At 40.9% G+C, this 21965-nt stretch overlaps 1 protein-coding gene across 2 annotated transcripts in view; it reads left to right on the top strand.

Annotated features, from left to right (window-relative positions):
* The first annotated feature begins 805 nt into the window (after nucleotides 1–805).
* PLD5 (phospholipase D family member 5) overlaps nucleotides 806–21965 on the top strand; it is a 367552-nt gene continuing 346392 nt past the window's right edge. Inside the window, exon 1 of one of the 2 annotated variants that reach the window (XM_030812606.1) lies at nucleotides 806–1117. Coding sequence is in view for 1 of the 2 variants with exons in the window: in XM_003267323.3 (XP_003267371.1) it covers nucleotides 1115–1117 (3 nt within the window). In the remaining variant the exon portion in view is untranslated. The remainder of the gene's footprint in view (nucleotides 1118–21965) is intronic. The other variant, XM_003267323.3, reaches the window with a different exon arrangement.

The following is a 21965-nucleotide window of genomic DNA, read 5'->3' on the forward strand; positions in this document are numbered from 1 at the left end:
AAAGGAATTTTACCAATTTGTGGGACTTTGCCAACATTTCCAACAGTAATGGGAAATCAATGTATTAACTCAGCTAGTAAATATTCTACAATGGAATAGATGCTGCCTTGAGGATGCAGATGTGAACAAAAGAAGCATGGTACCTGCCCTCCTGAAATTTACAGGTGGTGAAGGAAAGGCAAGTAAACAATTTAGCAATCAACAGATGTTTTTGCTTACGTGTACTATTATTCTAAAGAGTCCTGGCTGAGCTTTGGATGAGGTTCAGCTGCTGCCGTGTGCTAGCTGTGTGATTGAATTCTTCTGAGATAAATTTTTAAACGATAGAACGTGGCCAAAGTGCAGGAAAAGCAAAGAGCCCCGTGGTTTAATATAATTGAGCAGCACAGGCTAGATTTAAAGCATCTGAGAAGACATGGTCCCTGCATTTGAAGAACTTTGATTATACTCTTCAAGCTAAAGCTGTGCACCTTACACTGCCTTGATGAGTAAAGAACTTTTCTTTCCACCTGTTCAGATTTGACAGCGCTACGCCACATGATTTAGTCTGGACTTAGCAAACACCCACCGATGACCGAGCTGCTGTAACCACGGAGTGCTCGTCAGCATTGCCCCTCTTCGCTCGTCTTTGTCTAGGCAGGATTCTCCTTTACTCTGACTGGAATTGCAGCCGTTTCTGCTCAGGTTGGAGGTGTGTGGACGCCGGCACAGTGCCTGCCTCCCCTGGGTCAGCTTGAGATCTTGCTATCATTTCATTCCACAAGCAACACAACCCCTCTCAGTTTAACAGGAAAAGAGGGAGAAACATAATTGAACATAGCAGTCCCCAGTGCTTGCTTAAATGCTCAATGAGGGGCCTATGTTTTTAAGAGCACATTCTAGGGGAAATTCTGAAATTGCAAGCTGCAGCCCTTTCTCTCTTCGTGCTCAGTTTGGCTGATTTCCAAAGCATCGAGGCCAGCAATTGAGGGACTGAAATGTAATCGGTGGTGATACGTTTGTGCCACATGAAACATTCTCTGCCTCTAAAGGCTCCAGAGGCTGTGGGAAGCAGCACATCAGCGACAGCTCCTGGCTTCTGGACTCCGCAGGGAGGGAAGGAAGATTGGTCGCAATGGTAAGAAACTCTGGAGTTTTCTACAGACCTAGTTTGTTACCTGGGAAAGAATTCTTAGCCTCTGCTGGTGAAAATGGCTGTTGGGAGCATGAGACTGAACAGTCACTTGAGCTCTGAGGCACTGTCCTTTTTTTATTAGAAGGGCAGGAACACTCTTTTCACCAGAGCACTGATTTTTTGAAAAATGATTCCTTTCATGTCAGAGGTAATGGTGCCTTGTAATTAATAAGGACTTTGCTGGGCTCTGCCAGGGAAGGACAGTCCTACGGTGACCTCAGATGTAAACCCCGATTAATGCATTCTCTGAAGTGTGCTCTTTCCTCTGAAAGTAATTGTAATTTCCATGAGATTCTTCAAAGAAATAGTTGTCTGTTTTCTCGAAATGTTTGTGTGGGGGGACAAATCCATTCATCCTTAAGCAGCTTGCTTTGAATCGTCACCCTTCTGTGAGCTTCACTGTTTACTAGAGGCATCAAGCATTACTAGAGCAAACTTCCACGTGATTTGTTTTTCTTTTGAAACTATCATAGGCAGTAACAACAGGAACCCAAGTTTTCAAAGAAAAAACGATCTGACTTTGGAGGAAGTTTGATTCAATCCAGTAAAGCAAACATTGCCAGGATGAGGTGATCCTTAACATAAACGTGAGGTCTTTAGATGAGGCTTTAGAATTCACTGCGGAAGTGACAACGTGCTTATCTCTTGGCCTCTGCTCTCTGGGTGTCTTTTCTAAGTGTCTCCTCCCAATCACCCATGATACAAGGAGGAAAACACGGGAGATGGGGGGAAGAACTGGCGTGCAACAATGGGGCCACTAAACATTTTCTTGAAAGGATTAATGGACAAAGGACATTGATAATAAATAGGATTACATATCATTGAGAAGAAAATAAAGCCTATTACTGTCGAGAGAGAATGCCTGAAATATACTTATTTGACTGCACAGCTGATGTGTGGGAAATGATTTTTCTGTTTATAATCCAGATGAATGAAGAGACTGGTGATGAAGGGAGGATTGGGAATTTTTAGAAGTGAGTTTGCCTTTCCAACAACTCAGAAAGAGGGAAATTGGAAACCAGATCTATGAGAATCATTCATCTCATTCCCTGCCTTCACACACCATCCCTAGATCATTCATAGGGACACAGACCAGAGAAACTGCTGCCAAGACAAAGGTCAGATTTTTCCCTCTTTAGGTGACACGTGGTACCTTTTATCATCTCATCCATTTGAGCAGTTCTTACCTGTTGAGAAGTCAAAATAAACTGTTTCTCCTTAGTCAGGATGGGTAAAAATAAATAAATAATCCACATATCTAGCATGAGGATTAAAGGGGACTCTGAGTGCTTCGGAATGTTTTGCCTGAATGCTTGAGGCAGAAGCATTCCTTTCTTCCCTTCATTAGCCTGAGAACATTCCTTTAAGGATGATGAAGGACCCGGCTGAAATGCAGAGTCCCTCTCGCACCAGCACACTTTGAGCGTGAGTGTAAACATACTCATAGTGATATTCTCTTACCAGTATTCAGGGAGAAATGAGGAGCAGGTCAGGGGCTGAGATCATTGAAGTACAATCTGATGAAAGCGTACAGACCTCCGAAGAGAGTGAACTTTCCTTTGGAGTTGTGGGAGGGTGCGGCGGGAGCTAAGAGTGACTGTAAGCTGTTTACATTCAGGCCATCCTCTGGTTATTTTCATAAAGTACTGTTTAAAAGGTTGGGGAAAAAGTATCCAGTTTTACATTAAAATAAAAGCTTTGGTCTAAGCGAGCTGTTCTTAATGACAGACACTAAAATGGCAACAATTGAACAGGGAAGGCATTCTGACCCCCTCGCTTTTGCCTAGGCAGCAGTATTTCACCTTTCATTTTAGTGAGTAAGAGACCACTGACTGGAAGAGGAGTGAATCTACAGATTGGATTTTCATTAAATCCTTTCCATGATGAAAAGGAAACCAATCTTGTTTCTCCTCATGCAAATGTGATCAGTTATCTTACCCAGGATAAAAGACACTCACTGTGTTTAAAACACTCTCCTTGACCTCATTAGAGTCAGGAGCGTGTCAGAACTTGCTAGATGTTATACCAAATAAGCCAGCCCAGCTTGCGCTCTGGCCTCTCATTACTTTTTAAATTTTATTTACAAATTTAAAGGGAATGCAAATAATTAAGTCCATATTACATAATTGCAGATGACTTTTAAGTTATTTCAAAGTGAGGAAAATGTGTAGAAGTTCTCAATATTTTACAAATAGCGAGGACATAACGTGCTACGTGCTGAGTGTCTTCAACCCTTTAGTAATCCCCATTCTTGCTTTTAAATACGTATTTTGACATTACTAACCCTGGTGCATTGAGGTCAGGCACACAGAGTTCTATGCTTTCTGAAGGGCACACAGCGAGTGAGGGGTAATGCCAGGGTAGGAGTAAATGGCTACTGGCTCTCGGGCCCTCACTCCTGAAACCACCTTCTCATACAGCCTTTCCAAGTAGAGAGGCAGAGAGCAGACGGGTGCCTGACAACAAGTTACAGAAACTTTCAGTGCCCCAGCCTCGAAATTTCAACTCACCTTTGACATTTGTCTATTCCTGTTCTTCCTCCCCAATGTCACCTGTTTTAGTTGCTTTGTCATTTGCTCATGAACACCTTCTGTTCCCACTCTGACCAATTTCCCTTAAACAGCTGTGTCTAACTGGGAGCCAGTCTAATGTATGGAAAGAGGGTATAAAGTTGCTCAGACAGGGAGTTAAATTTCTGTTTTCTTTTTGGATAGAATCTCATTCTGTCACCCAGGCCACCCAGGCTGAAGTGCAGTGGCACGATCTCGGCTCACTGCAACCTCCACCTCTAAGGTTCAAGTGATTCTCATGTCTCAGCCTCCTGAGTAGCTGGGGCTACAGGCGTGCACCACCACACTCAGCTACTTTTTGTATTTTTCAGAGGGTTTTACCGTGTTGGTCAGATTGGCCTTGAACTCCTGGCCTCAAGTGATCTGCCTGCCTCAGCCTCCCAAAGTGCTGGGATTACAGGCATGAGTCACCACACGCAGCGTTCTTTATTTTTCTTCATTTTAGTTTTTTATTGGTATAAATTTATGAGGTATAAGTATAATTTTGTTATATGCATAGATTGCATAGTGGTGAAGTCAGGGAGGGAGTTTAATTTCTGTGTTACACGCTTATTGTGTGATTTTGGACAGTAATTTTAAAACCTTTTTAATTCTTAGCTTGCTTCTCTGGAAAATGGGAATAATGATTCTTACCTCCACTGGGTCATTGTGAAGATTATGTTAATATGTTTGTGTAAAACAGAATGTTTAATTAGGAGACCATGACAAGGAGAAAAATTAGAAGGAAGCTTTAAAAATTATCTAGGTAAAAGATGATATGGATTTAAATTAGAATGGTAGAGAGAAAATGAAAATAAAGCAGGAGATGAGGTAAAAGAAAACCCACCTGCACTGGCCACTGATTGGAGGTGAAATGTGAAAGAGGAAAGCAAATGACCCTGGCATTTGAAGCAAGCAGCTTGGAAAAAAAAAAGTGAATAAAACCCCCCTCACTGTAATTGGTACATTACCTCGCATGCCACCTGTCTTAGTCTGTTCAGGCTGCTCTAACAAAACACATCAGACTGGATAAGAGAAAAACAACAGAAATTTGCCAGGTGCAGTGGCTCATGCCTGTAATCTCAGCACTTTGGGATGCCAAGGCGGGCGGATCGCCTGAAGTCAGGAGTGTGAGACCAGCCTGGCCAACGTGGTGAAACCCTGTCTCTACTAAAAATACAAAAATTAGCTCGGTGTGGTGGTGGGCACCTGTAATCACAGCTACTCGGGAGGCTGAGGCAGGAGAATCACTTGAACCCAGAAGGCAGAGGTTGCAGTGAACTGAGATTGTACCACTGCACTCCAGCCCGGAGGACAGAGCAAGACTGTCTCAAAAAGCAAACAAACAACAGAAATTAATTCCTCATAGAAACTGGGAAATCCAAGATCATGGTTTTAGCAGATTTGGTGTCTGGTGAGGGCCAACTCTCTGCTTAATAGATGATACCTTCTCGCTGTGTGTTCACACGGTAGAATGAGCTTGATAGCTCTCTGATGTCTCTTTTATAAGGGCACTAATTTGATTAGTGACGGCAGAGCCTTCAAGACCTCATCACCTTCCACATGCCCTACCTTCTAATACTATCACACTGGGGATTAGGGTTCAACAAATGAGTTTGGGAGGTGGGGGAAACAAATATTCACACCACAGAAGTGCCTTTCACATAGTAGGTTTATATGGTGTTGAATGAATAATATATATATTATTTGTATAAAGTAGGCTTTTGATTATGTTCCTGAGGAGAAGATGGATCTAGAGGATCAGAGGAGGTTACATGCACCTATATTCCTATGTCCACAGGTTTCAGAAGTTTGACGGTAATGAGTGAGGACAAATTAGATATAGTTAGAAATTACTAATGGCTACAGTGCCATTTTCTTGATCATTGATAACCTGTAACCACATTGATCAAATGAATAGAAATATGTAGAGGAGAATGAGTGCATACAAAATACCTCCGTCTTCTCCGGTCCTTGAAAACTAAAGCACATAGAATAAAGGTATGAGTGATTTTATTAACAGGGTGGATCTAAGATGCTATTTGTTGGAAAAAGAAGTATTGTGGTGACAAGTTCTTGGGAAATTGAATGTGTTGGTTGGCTTTGAGTTTCTCCTTGAAGATGGTGTCAAGAGCATTAGAAATTATGAATTACACATACCAACAATATAATGAAGATGAGTAATCTCATTCATTTTGCTGTGGTCTTATAGGAAGGAATTACTCTTGATGGGCTACAGGAAGTGCAAAGCTTAAAATAAGCAAATATGAGTTCTGTTCAAATTTGTATCCATTGTTCAGCCTCCTGGATACTGATGGTTCATGATGGACGCTGCACGGGTCCCATTAGGTGAGAAGACACAAAAGCCACTATACAGGGGATGCTGGAGAAAATACCGTTGATGTGGTGGCCAATCAAGTCTGATGTTGATAATAAAATCAATGCAATAGATAGAAGACCTAGGATAAATAAGCTAATTAGCTGCATTGCCTAGAAATTAAATAGGATTGAGATGGAGGAAGTCTCTGGAGAGATGCTCATCAGATTACAAAAGAAGTGGTGTGGTTCATGTTGGTAGCCTTGACTGCAACTTTAAATGCCCTCCTATAAATGTGGACTCAAGAATAATATCAAAACTTTCTTACGTGCTTCAGGTTAAGCTATGATACAGTTTACATTCACTCTTCCTTTCCATTTTCATGTTTCAACACTCCTCATTCATTACTTTTTGCCTTTGTACTTCATCTCTAACTTCTCATCTTACTCCTTGGATTTAGCCATCCAGTAGGTGGATAATCTTCCCAGTTCACATCCTGGACTCCTAAGGACTCAGCTCTGGGCATCTGCTTACTGGCTCTGTGAAGTGCTCAGACTCCCTAAGACTCACCAAACAATTCACCTTCCTTGATGTGGCCCTCCCTCTATTACACATAGATATAAGGAGAGCATATCTATTTGGAGAAATTTGTTGTTTGCATTCTGAAATTTGCCATGTTTGGATTTATAGCTTGTGTTGCAAAAGTGCTTAATTTCCCCTTTTATTTTACCACTGTGCTTATTTTGTTTTCAATAATAGAAACAAAATATGAAATATATTTAATATATAAAAGTGTCTTAAGAAATAAAATACCTGATAGGGAAAAGGGGAGAATCACATCCGTATATACTTAAATCTCACTTTTTAACTAAATTCAGCCTTATCCATTGGATTTACTATTTCTGGTGGACACTTTGGCTGATTTAGTAAGTTCATAGAAAATATGGCTTGTTAGCTTACATGTTCTGTCATAGCAATGGCAGGCTATATTGCAATGTTGCTACACCTAGGGCTTCCCCAATTTTTGTTTATTCGGCATGGAGATTCCTTGCAGAACTGTCCTTACAACTTAAGTTTAAAACCACTGAAGAATAAGGAATACCCATTTATCCAATCTAGGACTTAGAAGAACTGCCTCTCAAATTTGTGTGAAAGTGCATGAACGAATAATGGATTAATTTCTTAAGATACTGAAAATTCAATACTGCACATAAATTGATTTTACTAGTTTAGGATTATAAATGTTTCCTTTCCCTGCATCTCTTCTTTGTATGGAGTGTTGACTTACTTAATCAGGGGTTTTTAAGTTAAAAAGCTTTAAGATAACATAAAAACTGAAAAATTGCACAAATCGTAAATGTACAGCTCACATTTTTGCAAAATGAACACAGTGTTGTAATTAGCACCCTGCTCAAAGAATAGAACATCGCTGGTTCCCCAAGCCATCATGTGGCATCTCGTGATCCTGATTTAGAATTCCTAATCAAGATCTGCTTATTTTTCAGCTTTAAATACCCTTCTTTATTTTTTGTTTTAAAAAAAGAAGCGAATAATCCCATTTACGTAACAGTACCTCCATGGATGTAGTGGATGTAATACCTGGATGCTGCACGTAGATGGAAATTTTGAGGCACATGCTCACCACACTACTAGCAGTGGTGGAATCTGAGAGCTGTTTTAGAACTTCTTCGTTCTTTTTATTCTTATTTGAGTTTTTCATGACAATAGGTATGTGAAGTTTACAAAAAAACATATAAGCATTTTTTAAGGAACTCTGGTACTTTAGAATGTCTTTGGACATGCTCTTGGAATGTCTTATGATGGGCATCGGCCAGGGTATTTTTTAAATCACCGGGCAACCAAGTCCATGCCCTAGATACTTTATGCCCTTCGTGGGAAGAGTTCTGTGCTCCCATGAGAGGTGCTCTTAAGTTGTCAGCAAGAGGTGGCAGAGAGAATGCTTCACTCTTTGCTTTATACAGAAGCTTACAGCTGAGCTACTAAATGTACTGGAAACAGTTGCAAATAGCAGAGATAAATTATAAATAGCACAGATTAAAAATATGTCAGTTAACTTTCTGTTTATCTTTGTAAGGAATAATTTTAATCAGAAATAATGTAATAGTCTTCCTAGGTCTTTCACATTGAGATATACCTGATGCTTCAACTTTGGCAGAGGATCCATTTTAAAGAGTTGCCAAATACAACGGTGAGACCTCTTGGGCTCTGGCAGAAGGTGGGCTCAGTGGCTCTCCTGCCTAGGATGGCCCACCATGTTCCTCGGGAAAAGAGGTGTCTGTCTGACTCCTTTTCCCCAAAGCTTTCTGTTACTGTTACTTTAAAATGTGCAAAAGTAATATATATCCTTATGCACTCTAAATTCAGGAAATAGAAATTCTTATTTCATCTTAAGGGAAAATGAAAAAGGGCTGATAACTCTAAATCTGACTTATGACTGAGGCAACTAAGACAAGCTTAGTAAGCCAAATTAATTTTTTTTAAAGTTTGTTTTTTTCTGACTACTAAAGAAACACATGGTAATTTCAGAAGATTCATAACATGGTGAAAAGAAAAGATAAGTGAAACCATTTAGGGCTAAAAACTGTTGATTTTATGTAGAGAGATATATAATCTAGCCTTTTTCATACATCCACACACACACTAAACACATAACACACACACACATACTAAACACATTCCCCACACCTTTTTACTAATGGCAGTAGGTTAAATCTTTCATCAATTATATACTCATAGTATCCTGCATTTTGCTTCATAGCAGTTATTACTATTTTAAATTGTTATTATTCATACTATTATCCTATTGTACTCTTGATGGCTAGCACCGTGCATAGCACATGTCATATTTGTTGAAACAAACAGTGAATATTATACATTCTGCTTAGTCCTGATTTTTTTCAACTTAATTTATTATAGCTATTGTTCCATACCAATAAATACAACTCACATAAATGTGACTCATCATTATAATGGACATGGATGCTTTTCCAATTTTCCTTCCCAATTACTATTTATAATAATGCTGAATGGGCATCTTTGTACATACAAATTTAAGCAATCGCCCAATCCAGTTCTCTTTGTATTTCACTCATACAGTATCAAGGGGGTGAATGACCTGATTTTGAAAGTGTGAAGGAAAGTAATGGACAGAGTAGTAGGAGGAGGCGGAGTGAGGGAGAGGGAGCGATGAGTGTTTTCAGAAAAAACATAGTGTTCTGTGCTCAGCATGTGGACTGTGTTTAGTCTGTGAGTTAAGAAGGCTGGAAGAGGAGGAAGAGAAGTCCGTGGATGAGTTTCTCAAGCTAGCAGGTGTCTTGTATCTCAGATCCCTTTTAGCTAAAATCTCTGTGATTCTGGGGCTGGCAAGGACACTCTGTACAATTTTGCTCTTCATATGATCCGCTTGGCCCTCATAATTGGTTAACTGCATTAGATGTTGATAAATGGATTATAATCTATACCTGATCAGTTTTCAATACAGACTCATGTGAATCATGTTCGGTCTTTAATTATTCTGCGTCAAGCACTGATGATTTAGGAACTACAGTTAGGTGGGGTGTAGCCTGCCCTGCCCAGCATCCTAAGGGGTCATTCCAACCCCACAACTCAGAACAACATTGTCGGCTGGTCCCAATTAATTCCTGTGACCAGCAACCAACTTTCAAGCTCCCACATGCTTGGCGAAACCAAACCTTATTCCCTTCCGCCAGGGTGACTCGAAATCATGCTACTGCCTAAAAATGGATGAATAGAAATATCTGTCTGAAAAAAACTAAAATTCCTTTTATTAAGGAATGTTTCAAGTAATTGTCTAGCTTATCTCAGATTGAGCTATGTCCTGTAACTCCTTCTGCTTGCCAATATCTTAGGACAGGAGCTCCATTTATCCCCTATTCTATGTGTTAAGTGTTGCCAACTATTATGTACGGTGATATTTAAAGGACTGAAATATACACAAGAACACCCAACACTGGGCTCAGCACCCAGGAGGTATTTAGTACCTAACTGTAATTTGGAGTTTCCCAAACTGAACCTTGGCCAGTGGAGAACTTTCCATGGCTTGCGGCTTATACTATCCCTGTTTCTCTTTCTCTTAATACTTGTGGGGCAGGAGGATTTTGTTTTGTTTCGTTTCGTTCTCACACATTCATTTAGCACTTATTGCAGGTGTGACCCTTATTCTGGGAAACTGGAGTTTAACAGAAAGCTCCCGATTTCATGGAGTTTTCAATCCAGAGGAAGACGAGACAAATGCATTCGTTTATACCTGCAGTCCGTGGTGTGCTTCACGGAAAATTGGATGGCCAGATAGAGCAGCCATTTCTGCAGAAAGTCATCATCTGTCAACTTGATTGTAAACGCCTTCCTTTCTTCCTCTCTGGCTTCCCTCACATTTATTCTCCAGTAGATATTTACGGACTGCTAGCTGTTCACCAGATTCTGTGCTCTTCTCTTTTTCCTGGACACACGGCTAAACTTCATTTTCCCGCTAGTGCCTGAGATCAGGCCGACCACATGTAGGCAGAAGTGATGTGGGCTCCTTCCAGGCCTACTCATAAAAACTTCCCATGAATGTGCCTCCATGCCTTTTCCCATTCTGCTGGATGAATGGGAAACCCTGAATGGCCAAGGTTACTTGGAAGCCATGAGTTGAAGATGGCAAAGATCACCATCAGCCTCAGTCTCCGAATGACCTTGTTGAACAAAGCCCCCTTCTGCTCCTTCCCCACGCGCAATTGACTTCGACTCTATGTGAACAAGAAATGAACTTTGCTTGTCTTTGAGCCAGTCTACATTTTGATCTATTTGTTAAGCAGTGAGTGGGGTACCTTAATTTTATCTAGTCCCTGGTAGGTCTTAAGCGCTATGCCAGGTGGTGGGGATACAGTGGCAACCAAGAAACTAAAAATAAACATGCAAACAAACATGAGAGAACTAGACAATAAGCATGTAAAGACAACAGAAATATACATATTGAGATAAGTGCAATGGAGGAAATTAACAGGGTGATAAGAGTGACAACCTGGGGAAGGGGCAGCTGGCTGTAAACCAGACTTTGAATGGAGCATAGCTTTTGACTCCTAAACAGGGATTGTTGGTTAAATTCTGAAAGTAGGAAACTAATTATCAATTAAAGGAGGATACAGGAAAATTGCAGAAACCTAGGACAGCACCCTGACTCCCCTTCTAAACCTGTTCCAAAATACTACTTCTGCAAATGTTTAAAAATTCCAAAAGGCTAGGCGCGGTAGCTCACGCCTGTAATCCCAGCACTTTGGGAGGGACGAAGTCAGGAGTTTGAGACCAACCTGGCCAACATGGAGAAACCCCACCTCTACTAAAAATACAAAAATTAGCTGGGTGTGGTGATGTGTGCCGGTAATCCGAGTACTCAGGAGGCTGAGGCAGGAGAGTCTCTTGAACCCAGGAGGTGGAGGTTGCGGTGATCCAAGATCACACCATTACACTCCAACCTGGGTGACAAGAGCGAAACTCCATCTCAAAAAAAAAAAAAAAAAATACAAAAATTAGCCAGGCATGGCAGCTCAGGCCTGTAGTCCTAGCTATTTGGGAGACTGAGGCAGGAGAATTGCTTGAACCTGAGAGGCAGAGGTTGCAGTGAGCCAAGATTGCGCCACTGCACTCCAGCCTGGGCAACAGAGAGAGATTCCATCTCAAAAAAAAAAAAAAAATTTTCTAATTTGCAAACAACCATACATGCTGTCACGTCATCCCTGACTACAGATTACCCCCAAGTGAACCTCATATACCTTGTGCATCCAGAGGAGAGTTTGGGGACTTTTAAAAAGTTACTTGTTAGTATCAGGCACCATAATCAAGGATATCTATGAATGCCCCAAAACTCTTGCAACCCTCTTTACTATTTTGCAACCAATGGAATAAATGATAACTTAGACTCCTGTAAAGGTAAAAAATGGGAAGGGTAGAAACAAGTGCAAATTTTTAAAATGAAAGGAAGAAATAATGCTCTTCTACCTTTTGTAGCACAAGGTGAGAAACATGCACTGAGCTCTGCCAGGCACTTTGTACGATGTGATCTTGGGCCTGTTTCTTCACTTCTCTAAGCCTCAGTTTGTTTATAATCATAGCTAGTTCAAAGGGTGACATGAGAATTAAATGAGTTAATATTTATGAAACACTTAGGATATTGATGAAGCTGACACATAGTAAGTGCTTACTTAGATGTTTGTAAACTAAAATTTTTTTTTTTTTGAGACGAAAACTTGCTCTGTTGCCCAGGCTGGAGTACAGTGACTGAATCTGCAACTCTGCCTCCCGGGTTCAAGCAATTCTCCTGCCTCAGCCACCCTAGTAGCTGGGACTACAGGCGCATACCACCACACCTGGCTAATTTTTGTATTTTTAGTAGAGACAGGGTTTTTCCATGTTGGCCAGGCTGGTCTTGAACTCCTGATCTCAGGTGATCTGCCCATCTCGGCTTCCCAAAGTGCTGGGATTACAGGTGTGAGCCACCGTGCCCCCCCTGTAAACTAAATTCTTAAAGAGCAGAGATAGGAGGGTAAAGGATGAGAATGAGTGAACTGCAGGTCATCACTTCTTTGGCGGGAGGTGGGTGCCGTTGTCATAAAATCTGCTGGTCACTTAGTAGGCCCTAAAGAGAGGCGTGTGTGGGATGTGCCAATATAATACCAATCCACCCCAGTTACTTTCGATTTAAACATGTGTGTGATTTGTGCCATCACTGGTATCCCTCCAGTCCCAACTAATTGTGCTCTCTTTAAGCACAGAATTTTGAAACAGTAGAGATCTTACAGATCATCTTGTACCTCCCCTTCTTGAAGATACTTAGGTCCCAGAAGGTAAAGTGACTAATCGAGATCACATATAAACCGCTGACAAAGGGGTTCAACTTTCAGGACCCCTGGTTTGGCGCCCTGATACCCCATTCTCCCTTGCTTTGTCTAACCATACGTTGTCTAATGGTTTAGCCTCATAATCCAAATCCATAATTCCAAGAGGCTTCTTTTTGTTCTTTTAAATTTCTAGACTAACTTTTAGAAAATGTCTTAGAATATTAAACGTAATAGAAATATTTGCTTCTGTGGTGGTTGGTAGAACATGGTGCAACCTCTTGATGGTCTAAACTGTAAGATTTTGTTTTTCAAAATTTGAACAGTAAGGCAGTGACAAGACACATTGCCAACTAGAACTTAAAGCAAATGGCACATGAGCTTGTATCCAAATCCTTAACCCCTTAAGGTGAGCGTATTCTAAAAACTTAGCTCAATAAACATCAAATCTCTTTATAATTAGCTTGCATGTATAGGCTGATTGTCTTCAGTTGTTCAGTTGTACTTTTTTGTCTGTGTCCTTTGGATAAAAAGGTTTTTGGGTCTGTGAATTTGAGCTATTGTCTTTAATAATTAACATAGTTTTGTTGTAAAGATCAAACTTTTTTTAAAAGGTGAATTCTAAGAACAATTACATATTAAAACAGTTGCTCACGGAGATCTTGATATAAAATGACCCTACCAGTTAGACATTTATGACAGGCATGTGGACTCTGGAGATAAGGAGATGAAAATTGCAATTCTGAATGGATTTTTTAACAGGGCAAAAAGAATGATGTGATTGCCTTTCCAAGTAGAATGAATGCCATTTAGATGATTAGAGGATGAAAAATAAGACCTATGAAAGAAATGTTAAAGTAAATGGGATTATTTTACTTTGGAAATGGAGAAGCATAGAGTGATTTAATATGCGTTTGAGTGTCTGAAGGATTGTTATAGCAGAAGCTGGTGACCAACAAGTTTCCATTACTACCGTGAACAGAAAGAGGGGGTGGGGTTTCAATTGCACTGGGGATTTGGGTAAGACACAAGAATACTTTTCTGATAGGGAAGGCTAGTGGATACTCTAATGGGTTTTGAAAGTTGTCAGACATTTTTTGAGGATCCACTGTGTGCAGGTCATGGCACTTGTGAATGGAGTTTTTTCTTTCTCTACTACTTTTTATAAGTAAGTCAGAGCCTTACCTTTCTGGGTTGGTTTCTATGAGGTTCTACTTGAAGGCATAGAGTAGTGGTAGATGATTTAGCTAAAGTAACTTTAATCTTATGCTTCCCATGTCAAAGGTAGAAAAGAACTAAAAGTAAGTACATTCTCATTACTTCTAGCAGTTACATTCCATAAAGTCACCATGAACACTGAATTAGTGGATGCTCACCCATTGCTCTTTTAGGAAATACAAGGCTAGGCTTCTCTGAGCCTCTGGTCACAACATTTTTTTCAGCTGGTCAATACATAACCTTGTTTTATGTGTGTTTCTGTTTAAAGACACCTTATTTGACATGTATTGTTGATTCATTAACACTGAACTCACAGCCAACAGTGCTATAACTTAGGCCTGAACAAAGCTTATCTAAAACACATGTTTTCTCCATAAGGCACATCACAGCCTCCTGGCATTTAGGAACATTATACACACTTCAATGCTACACCTGGGGGGCATTTTAAACAGTGTAATTACCAACAAAAAGCACACAGATGCTAAGGCCTTGTGGTTTTAGCATTCTAATAGATCACAAAAAGATTATGGCAGCCGAGCTGAAACGAGAGAGCAGAGTGTCACCTTGTTTGACCTCAACTGGGAGAGCATGCACTAGGGACTCGGATTTTTCACCACTCTGCACATGACTGCAAATGACCATCGAAGCCCTGTGAGTATCAATTTTAGGGTTACAAAAAATTTTAGCAAGTAGGTGAATTCGCAAATAGGAAATCCATGAATACTTTGGATTGACTAACTGTACTGTGTGTTCAGACTTTTTGTCAAAGCAGTTATCTTCATTTCAATTTAATATAAACATCTTATTGTGCAGCTGTTTAAAAAAAAAAGGGCTGGGGAGTGAGGAGGGGAGAGCATCAGGAAAAGTAGCTAATACATACGGGCTTAATACTTAGGTGATGGGTTGATAGGTGCTGCAAACCACCATGGTAAATGTTGACCTATGTAACAAACCTGCACATCCTTCACATGTACCCTGAACTTTAATAAGATAAAATTAAATTGGGAGGCCTAGGTGGGCAGATCACGAGGTCAGGAGATCAAGACCATCCTGGCTAAAATGGTGAAACCCTGTCTCTACTAAAAATACAAAAAATTAGCTGGGTGTGGTGGCGGGCACCTGTAGTCCCAGCTACTTGGGAGGCTGAGGCAGGAGAATGACGTGAACCCGGGAGGTGGAGGTTGCAGTGAGCTGAGATCGCACCACTGCACTCCAGCCTGGGTGACAGAGTGAGACTCTATCTCAAAAAATAAATAAAATAAAACAAGGGAAGTCTGAATAGACCATAGGTAACATATGACAATGAATTCATGTCTCAGAACACCATCTATATGATGACAGCTCCTACATAGGTATCCCCCTCCCCAGCCTCTTCATTGCTTCCTGACTCATGTATCTATAGGCTCCTTGGCATTTCCACTTGGAACTCTGCTAGGCATATCAAACCCACCGTGTCTAAAACAATGTGTTGATCGCCTCTCCTGTCCCAGGCTTGCTTTTCCCATTTCAGTAAATAACAACTCTCTCTTTTCAGTAGCTCAGGCTAGAAAGCAAAGTCTTCTTGGCTCTTCTCTTCTACTCCTGACATGCAGTCCATCAGCAATTCTTGGCAGCCCAACATTCATGAGGTATCCAGAAACTGACCACCATCCACCATTTCTACCGACACTGGTCCATGCCAGCATCACCTTCTGCCTACACTGTGGTAACTGTGTGCTAATGGGTCTCCTCGTTTCCAGCTTTGCTGCCTGCAGCTTCTTAGCATAGCAGTCAGAATGATCAGTCTTCTGAAATGTACATCTTGTAGGTCCCTCCTCTACTCTTGACTTACCAGCAGCTTTCCATCTTAGAGTAAAAGCCAAATGTTTGACCAGAGGCTGCAAGAGCCCGTGTAATCTGCCTTCCTCCTCATTCTCTGACCTCATTTTCTATCACTCTCCCTTACTTACTCCATGGCAGTCATGGTGACCTCCTGCTCCTCAGTAGTGACAATCACATGCTGGTCTCAGGACCTCTGCATGTGCTCTTCTTCTGTCTGGGCGATTCCCCTCTAATAGCTGCATGATCTTGTCTTGAGGCCACTATCAAAATGTCCTTACATAAAGCAAGCTTCTTCCTCCCCATACCCTGCTTTAAGTTTTTAGAATAATACATATTACCATCGGACATAGTACATATTTATTGGACCCTGATTTGTCCTGTGATCCCCTCTACTAAGCATTAGCTTCTCCAGAGCAAAGACATTAGTTTGTTCACTGCTGTGCCAAATGTCTAGGTCAATGCATTGCTCATAGTGGGTATTCAATAAATATTTATTGAATGAATGAATAAATGGATGAATAACTACAGAACAATATCCTCAATATATTAAGTGGAAAAAATAAGGTGCAGAACAATATGATTAGATTGCTGTATTTGCATAAAAAGGGAGCCAGCACAAACATATCTATTTCTCTATCCTAAGATTAAATATGAGTTCCTAGGAGTGCACAAAAGCCTGGCAAGAATGGCTGTCCTGAGAGGGGAATTATTTCAAGGGTGAGACAGAGACACCTACTTTTCACTATATATTTAATACTTGTGTGGTTTTTGCAATGTGCATGGAACATCTTCCCCCAAAACAAACCAACTGAACAATTTTAAGAAAATTTTACTTGAAAACCCTCTATTGAGCATTGTTGAGCATAAGCTATGTTTTATGAAAGAATCAGAACTTCAGGGGACCAGAACGTATTGCCCCATTCCTGCAGAATGAGGGCTCTCAGGCAGTTCCTTTTTGCTTTTTTTCCCCTCTACTGTTTTGTGTATTTTCAATAGCTTCTCTTTATTATAAGAAAAAAGAGTTGACATTTTTGGGTCATTGTGCTCCTTGCCATCTGCCACAGAAACTTTGACATGGGAATGAGAGAGGCACCATGTCAAGCTGGCAGGATTCCGAGGGTGATTTTAAATCCGAAAAATTCCATCTCTGTATCTCTTGGTCTCATTTTAAATGGCCACATTTTCCTGTGAAAGTCTGCCTTTTGTCTCTTTGGCTTTTTTTTTTTCTTTTTGTTTTTCTTCCTGTAGCTTTTCCCCTGTGGTTTTCCATTTGGCCTCCCCACATCACAAATCTAATTGGGAAAAATGGACAAAAATGCCCAAGAGGGTGGCGCGGGTGCCTACCCACGTGACCTCCAACACTCAACAGCCTCCTAGGCTTTATGCCAGGGGAGTCTTCCAGGGCTTGTCTTGGATAAAGAGGAGAATTTCATCTGCTCCTACGTGGTTGTACTTAAACCTGTGTGTCTCGTGGATAAAGGTCTCAGAAATCTGTCGGTGGCTTTAAGCCCCAGCTTTAGACGACAGATTTCTAAAGACACACCTTCCATTTATGAGCATTGAGCAGGGACAGAGACCACACAGAGGAGTGAATGAAGGCCCCTCCCATATTACGGTGTGGTCCATTAGACTTCACAAGGAGTGTCTCCTACGTTGGCAGCCTCCACTGTAGCCTTGTCTAAGCTCATTTTCTCCTTTGATTTCCAATAGGAATGAATAGCTTCCTTCTAATATTTTATCCTTGGTAGTGTCCGAATTTCCTATTGATGGTATTCCGTGTCCTTCTTCCTATCTTACCCAGTAGTTTCTGGAGTCTTGGCGAAAAGTGTAAAATAAAACAAAAATATTATGCTGTAAAATAACTACCGTAATTGCCCATAGTTCATTATACACAGTAAATGGGTGCCCAGTAGAAGTTTATCAGTCACAATGCAGCACTAATTAGAACATGTAGTTTTATCACTTTCATCATTCCATGAACTACTGACCCCCACTTCCACTACCATTATGCCCTCTTTCCTGTGGCTGGTGATGCTGGATGATGTCACTTTAGCTTACGGGTGAGCAGAACAGGTGGCTTCTCAGATTCCCTTGTAGGATTCCTGTGACTGTCATTGACTTACCTCTTATGGTAGGATTAGGATACTTAAGTGAGCAACTGCAGAGACCTTCCCTAACTTTATAATCTTCTTACATAGTTATGACTTAGTGGCCTAATTTTCTCTGGCACAGAGTGAAAACAGAATACTTAGGACATCTGGTTTTCTAGAGCTACTGGAGTCAGAGTTAACACAGATGAAGGATAGTGGCCCTCTCCAAAATAACCAGATGCTTGACTACTCACATATATGTGACTTAAATTTCTATTACCTTGTTTACACAATTATATCTGTCTGGCAGGTGACAGAGTTGAAAAATGTTATTGCCCTTCCTGTTGTGTTTGTTTCCCCTTAAAGTAGTTAAAAGAAGATGTGTAAATAAGCCATGGATGAGAAATATAGCAGGATCGTGGTGTACCAAGAGCAAGCATCACATGCACCACATATTTTATCATTTGAGAGCCAAGCGAGAATGAAATAGGAAGAGCTTAGGCAGAATGATGTGGATGATAGTAATTAAATCTATCATGTGGAACCCATTGATCTCTTATCCTCAGTCCCTAGAAAAGATTATCCATGGTGGCCTCTTTTATCCTTTAAAAGAGATCATGTTGACCAAGCACCTTAACAAATATCTGTGTTCTTTAAAGCCTCTGGGTTGACCCAGGCTTGTTTTAAGCAGCAACTTTTACACCAAAACTGTTTCTTTGAAGAAAGGGGGAAATGGAAATTATTGTTCAATGCATGCAGAGTTCCAGTTTTGCATGACAAAATGAGTTCTGGGTGGGAGTGATGGTTACACAACAAGGTGAATGTTCTTAATGCCACTAAATTGTACACTTAGAAACAGTTAAAATGGTATATTTTATGTTATGTGTATTTCACCACGATTTTTCACCTGAGGCTTGGACATGAGGCATGTGGTCAGCTTCAGGGAAGACAAGGCCAGAGGAGATGCTGGGTTCAGGAATACTTCCTGCCTCCCGAAGCAGACAGGTGATGAAAACTAAACCTTGACAGAACTCGAGATGCTCACTCAGGAGGCGCTGCGGGACAGGCGCGGCGCATGGTGCTTGTGCATCCAGACATGTTCAGACTTCATCTAGCCCTGATGCTTGCATAGAGGCCAATGATGAGGAGCCCACCATTAAACTCAAAGCTGTGAGCTAGCAAGTTAGACATGTACCTGTGAGTGATGTCTGCTCCCAACTGAGGGTCAGGCTGCAGTCAGAGGAGGAGGACCAGCAGGTAGAAGGGAGGGCTTTGGGTCCTGGCATTGTTGGAAGGGACAGATAGCCGACACAGAGAAACCAGCCCACTACTAGAAGTAGGAGTAAGGGGTGGATGGCAAGCACATGGGTTATTCATGCTCATTTCTTGGAGCTATGGATGGAATGTGCGTGTCCAAGAATATATATTCCGAAACCCTAAGCCTGGTGTATGCTCTTTGGAGGTGTGTCCTTTGAGAGGAAATTAGCTTTAGATGATGTCATGAGGGTGGGGCCCCCAACATGAGATTAGTGCTCTTACAAGAGGATGAAGAGAGACCAGAGCTCTTTTTCTCTCTGCAATGGATTCACCGAGGATTCACCGAGAAGGTGGCCCTTTGCAAGCCTGGAAGTGGGCCCTCACCGAGGAACCAAACCAGTCAGCTCCTTGATCTTGAACTTCCCAGCCTCCGGAACCGTGAGAAATAAATTTCTGTTGTTTAAGCCAGTCAGTCTATAGTACTTTGTTATGATGCCCCAAACAGACTGAGACACCGGGATGCTATGTGCTAGGCCTGACATCCATGCAGGAGCTTGAAGGAACTACATGGAATTCTAGTGGTGTTCTGGCATTCCTGGCCCCTTAAAGACGCGTGGAGCCTAAGGTGGCAAAGAGGCCACTAAAAAAAAAATGTCTATGCAGCTTGGCCTGATGCACGGCTAATGCTTTCCATGGTCAAGCTAGACAGTAGAATAATTTCATATGTCTGTGTGTTGGAGGGAGCATGAGTTGGCTACAAAAAAATGACCTAAAAATGAATTCTGAGTTTTCCCCAGAAAGAAAATTACATTCGTATCATAGATATTTTCATTTCTTATTGCATCTATAAATTTTATTTGCTTGAAGGAGGAGTAGAGTCAATGAACATTATGATCCATAAATTCAGATTCTCCTTTTACTTTATGGCCAGATTCTCAAGGTGATTTAAACCCACAGAAGGAGTGATTAGTCTTGAATACAGAAAGGAAACAATGATTTAGATGCCACTGGGAATGTACTCATTATAAGAAGTAAGAATGGTAATCAGTCAGAAAGCCAATTAAAATATTTCATGCAGTTTTCCTGGGTTGTTATGGATAGCTGCAGCCATGTTGATAGATGCATAAAGAACATTTCCAAGCCCGGGTGTTGTGGCTCGTGCCTGTAATCCCAGCACTTTGGGAGGCTGAGGCAGGAGAATCACTTAAGGCCTGGAGTTCGAGACCAGCCTGTGCAACATGGCAGGACCTTATCTCTAAAAAAAAAAAAAAATTAAAAATTAAATTTAAAAAATTTTTTTAAAGATTATTTCTATTGTTAATTACAGTCCCCACAATTAAACTTAGGCTGCTAATTTGCTTTCTTGTGGGTTAAATTATTCCCGGTATGCTTGCATTCTTGCTCCTGAGTTAAATGTACAAGTGTTTTGCCAGACTGAAGTTAAACTGCTTTTTGGCAGATTTTAAAGTTGGACCAACATCCAGGGAAATTCTGCTTGGCTTTGAGGGTTATTTGAACTTTTTCAAGATCAAGCTTTCCTTTTCATTTCAATATTATTTGTGGCATTCCGATTTCTCATCAGATGACTTTTTCGTGGTCATTCACCTTTGAACTGTAGCTTGCTGTTCACCGAACCATGGCGTTGTGAGGCTTGGAGGGACTGTGAAATGTCATCCAGCCTGGCAGGGCCACATCCATCTTCAGAGATGGACTGTCTGTGCCTGAGACAGAGCTGAGAACCTTTGCCTGGAAGCCTCGACATTCATCACCAAGGGGAACGACTGCTGACCCTAACTAAAGGAACAATTCTGTGATTTCTTTGTCATGCTTAAATATTTTTCCATTTGTTTCACTGGAGTAAATTTTTATCATCATGACTTCTTCCCCTTTTGTTCCTTTATCTCCTGTGCTGTTTCTTCTAACCATAAAATCAGTACAATTAAGAGTTTGTTCTACAAGGTTTTTTATTTTTTTTCTTCCTTGGTATAGAATTCCAATATGAGATTACAAAGTACTGAAAAAAATATAGGGTAGGGAGCTTTGGGTTATGGAAGCAGCTGCTTAGGTTAACTGTGACATTTGATGAATAGATAACCTGCAGCTGGGAGCTGAGCTAATTGAGGTCATGCGTTATGCTCGTGAATTTGAAGGATAACCTGACATTTTGCAAAGACAGCAGACTTGCCTGGTTAGCCAGTTTAAGGAGTTTCTACAGCAGGGCTGAAGCTCCCATCCCTTTTCTCCAACCACTGTTCACTGGTAACTCTGTACCTAGTAAAACAATTTCTGTTTTAGAATAAATATTGGAAGGGTAGTTGAGCTCTTTTTCTAGCCAGAGGATAAATATTTCCTCATATAGAACAAAACTGTGAGACTCTACAATTGGATTATAAGCCAAGGCAGTTGAAGGCAAAATAGGAAGTGATTTTGGCTTTTGTTTCTCTCATCCACCAGATTTCAGCGAAGTGTATTTTCATTTATTTTAAACGCTCACTGTATCAAAGAGTCTAAAATAGTTGTTTCTTGGAGTAGGTTTCAGTGTACCTACTTTTCCCTAACAGTCTGTTAGAATGCAGTGTGCTTGCTTAAAATGAAGACAATAAGTGGATAGAAAAACATCACAGGCGTGTATTTGGAAGTTTCTGGAAATTCTCTAGGGTGAAACTTCCACCATTTTAGCTCTTA

The sequence above is a fragment of the Nomascus leucogenys genome, chromosome 5 (assembly GCF_006542625.1).
Source record: "Nomascus leucogenys isolate Asia chromosome 5, Asia_NLE_v1, whole genome shotgun sequence".
NCBI classification, from domain to species: Eukaryota; Metazoa; Chordata; class Mammalia; order Primates; family Hylobatidae; genus Nomascus; species Nomascus leucogenys.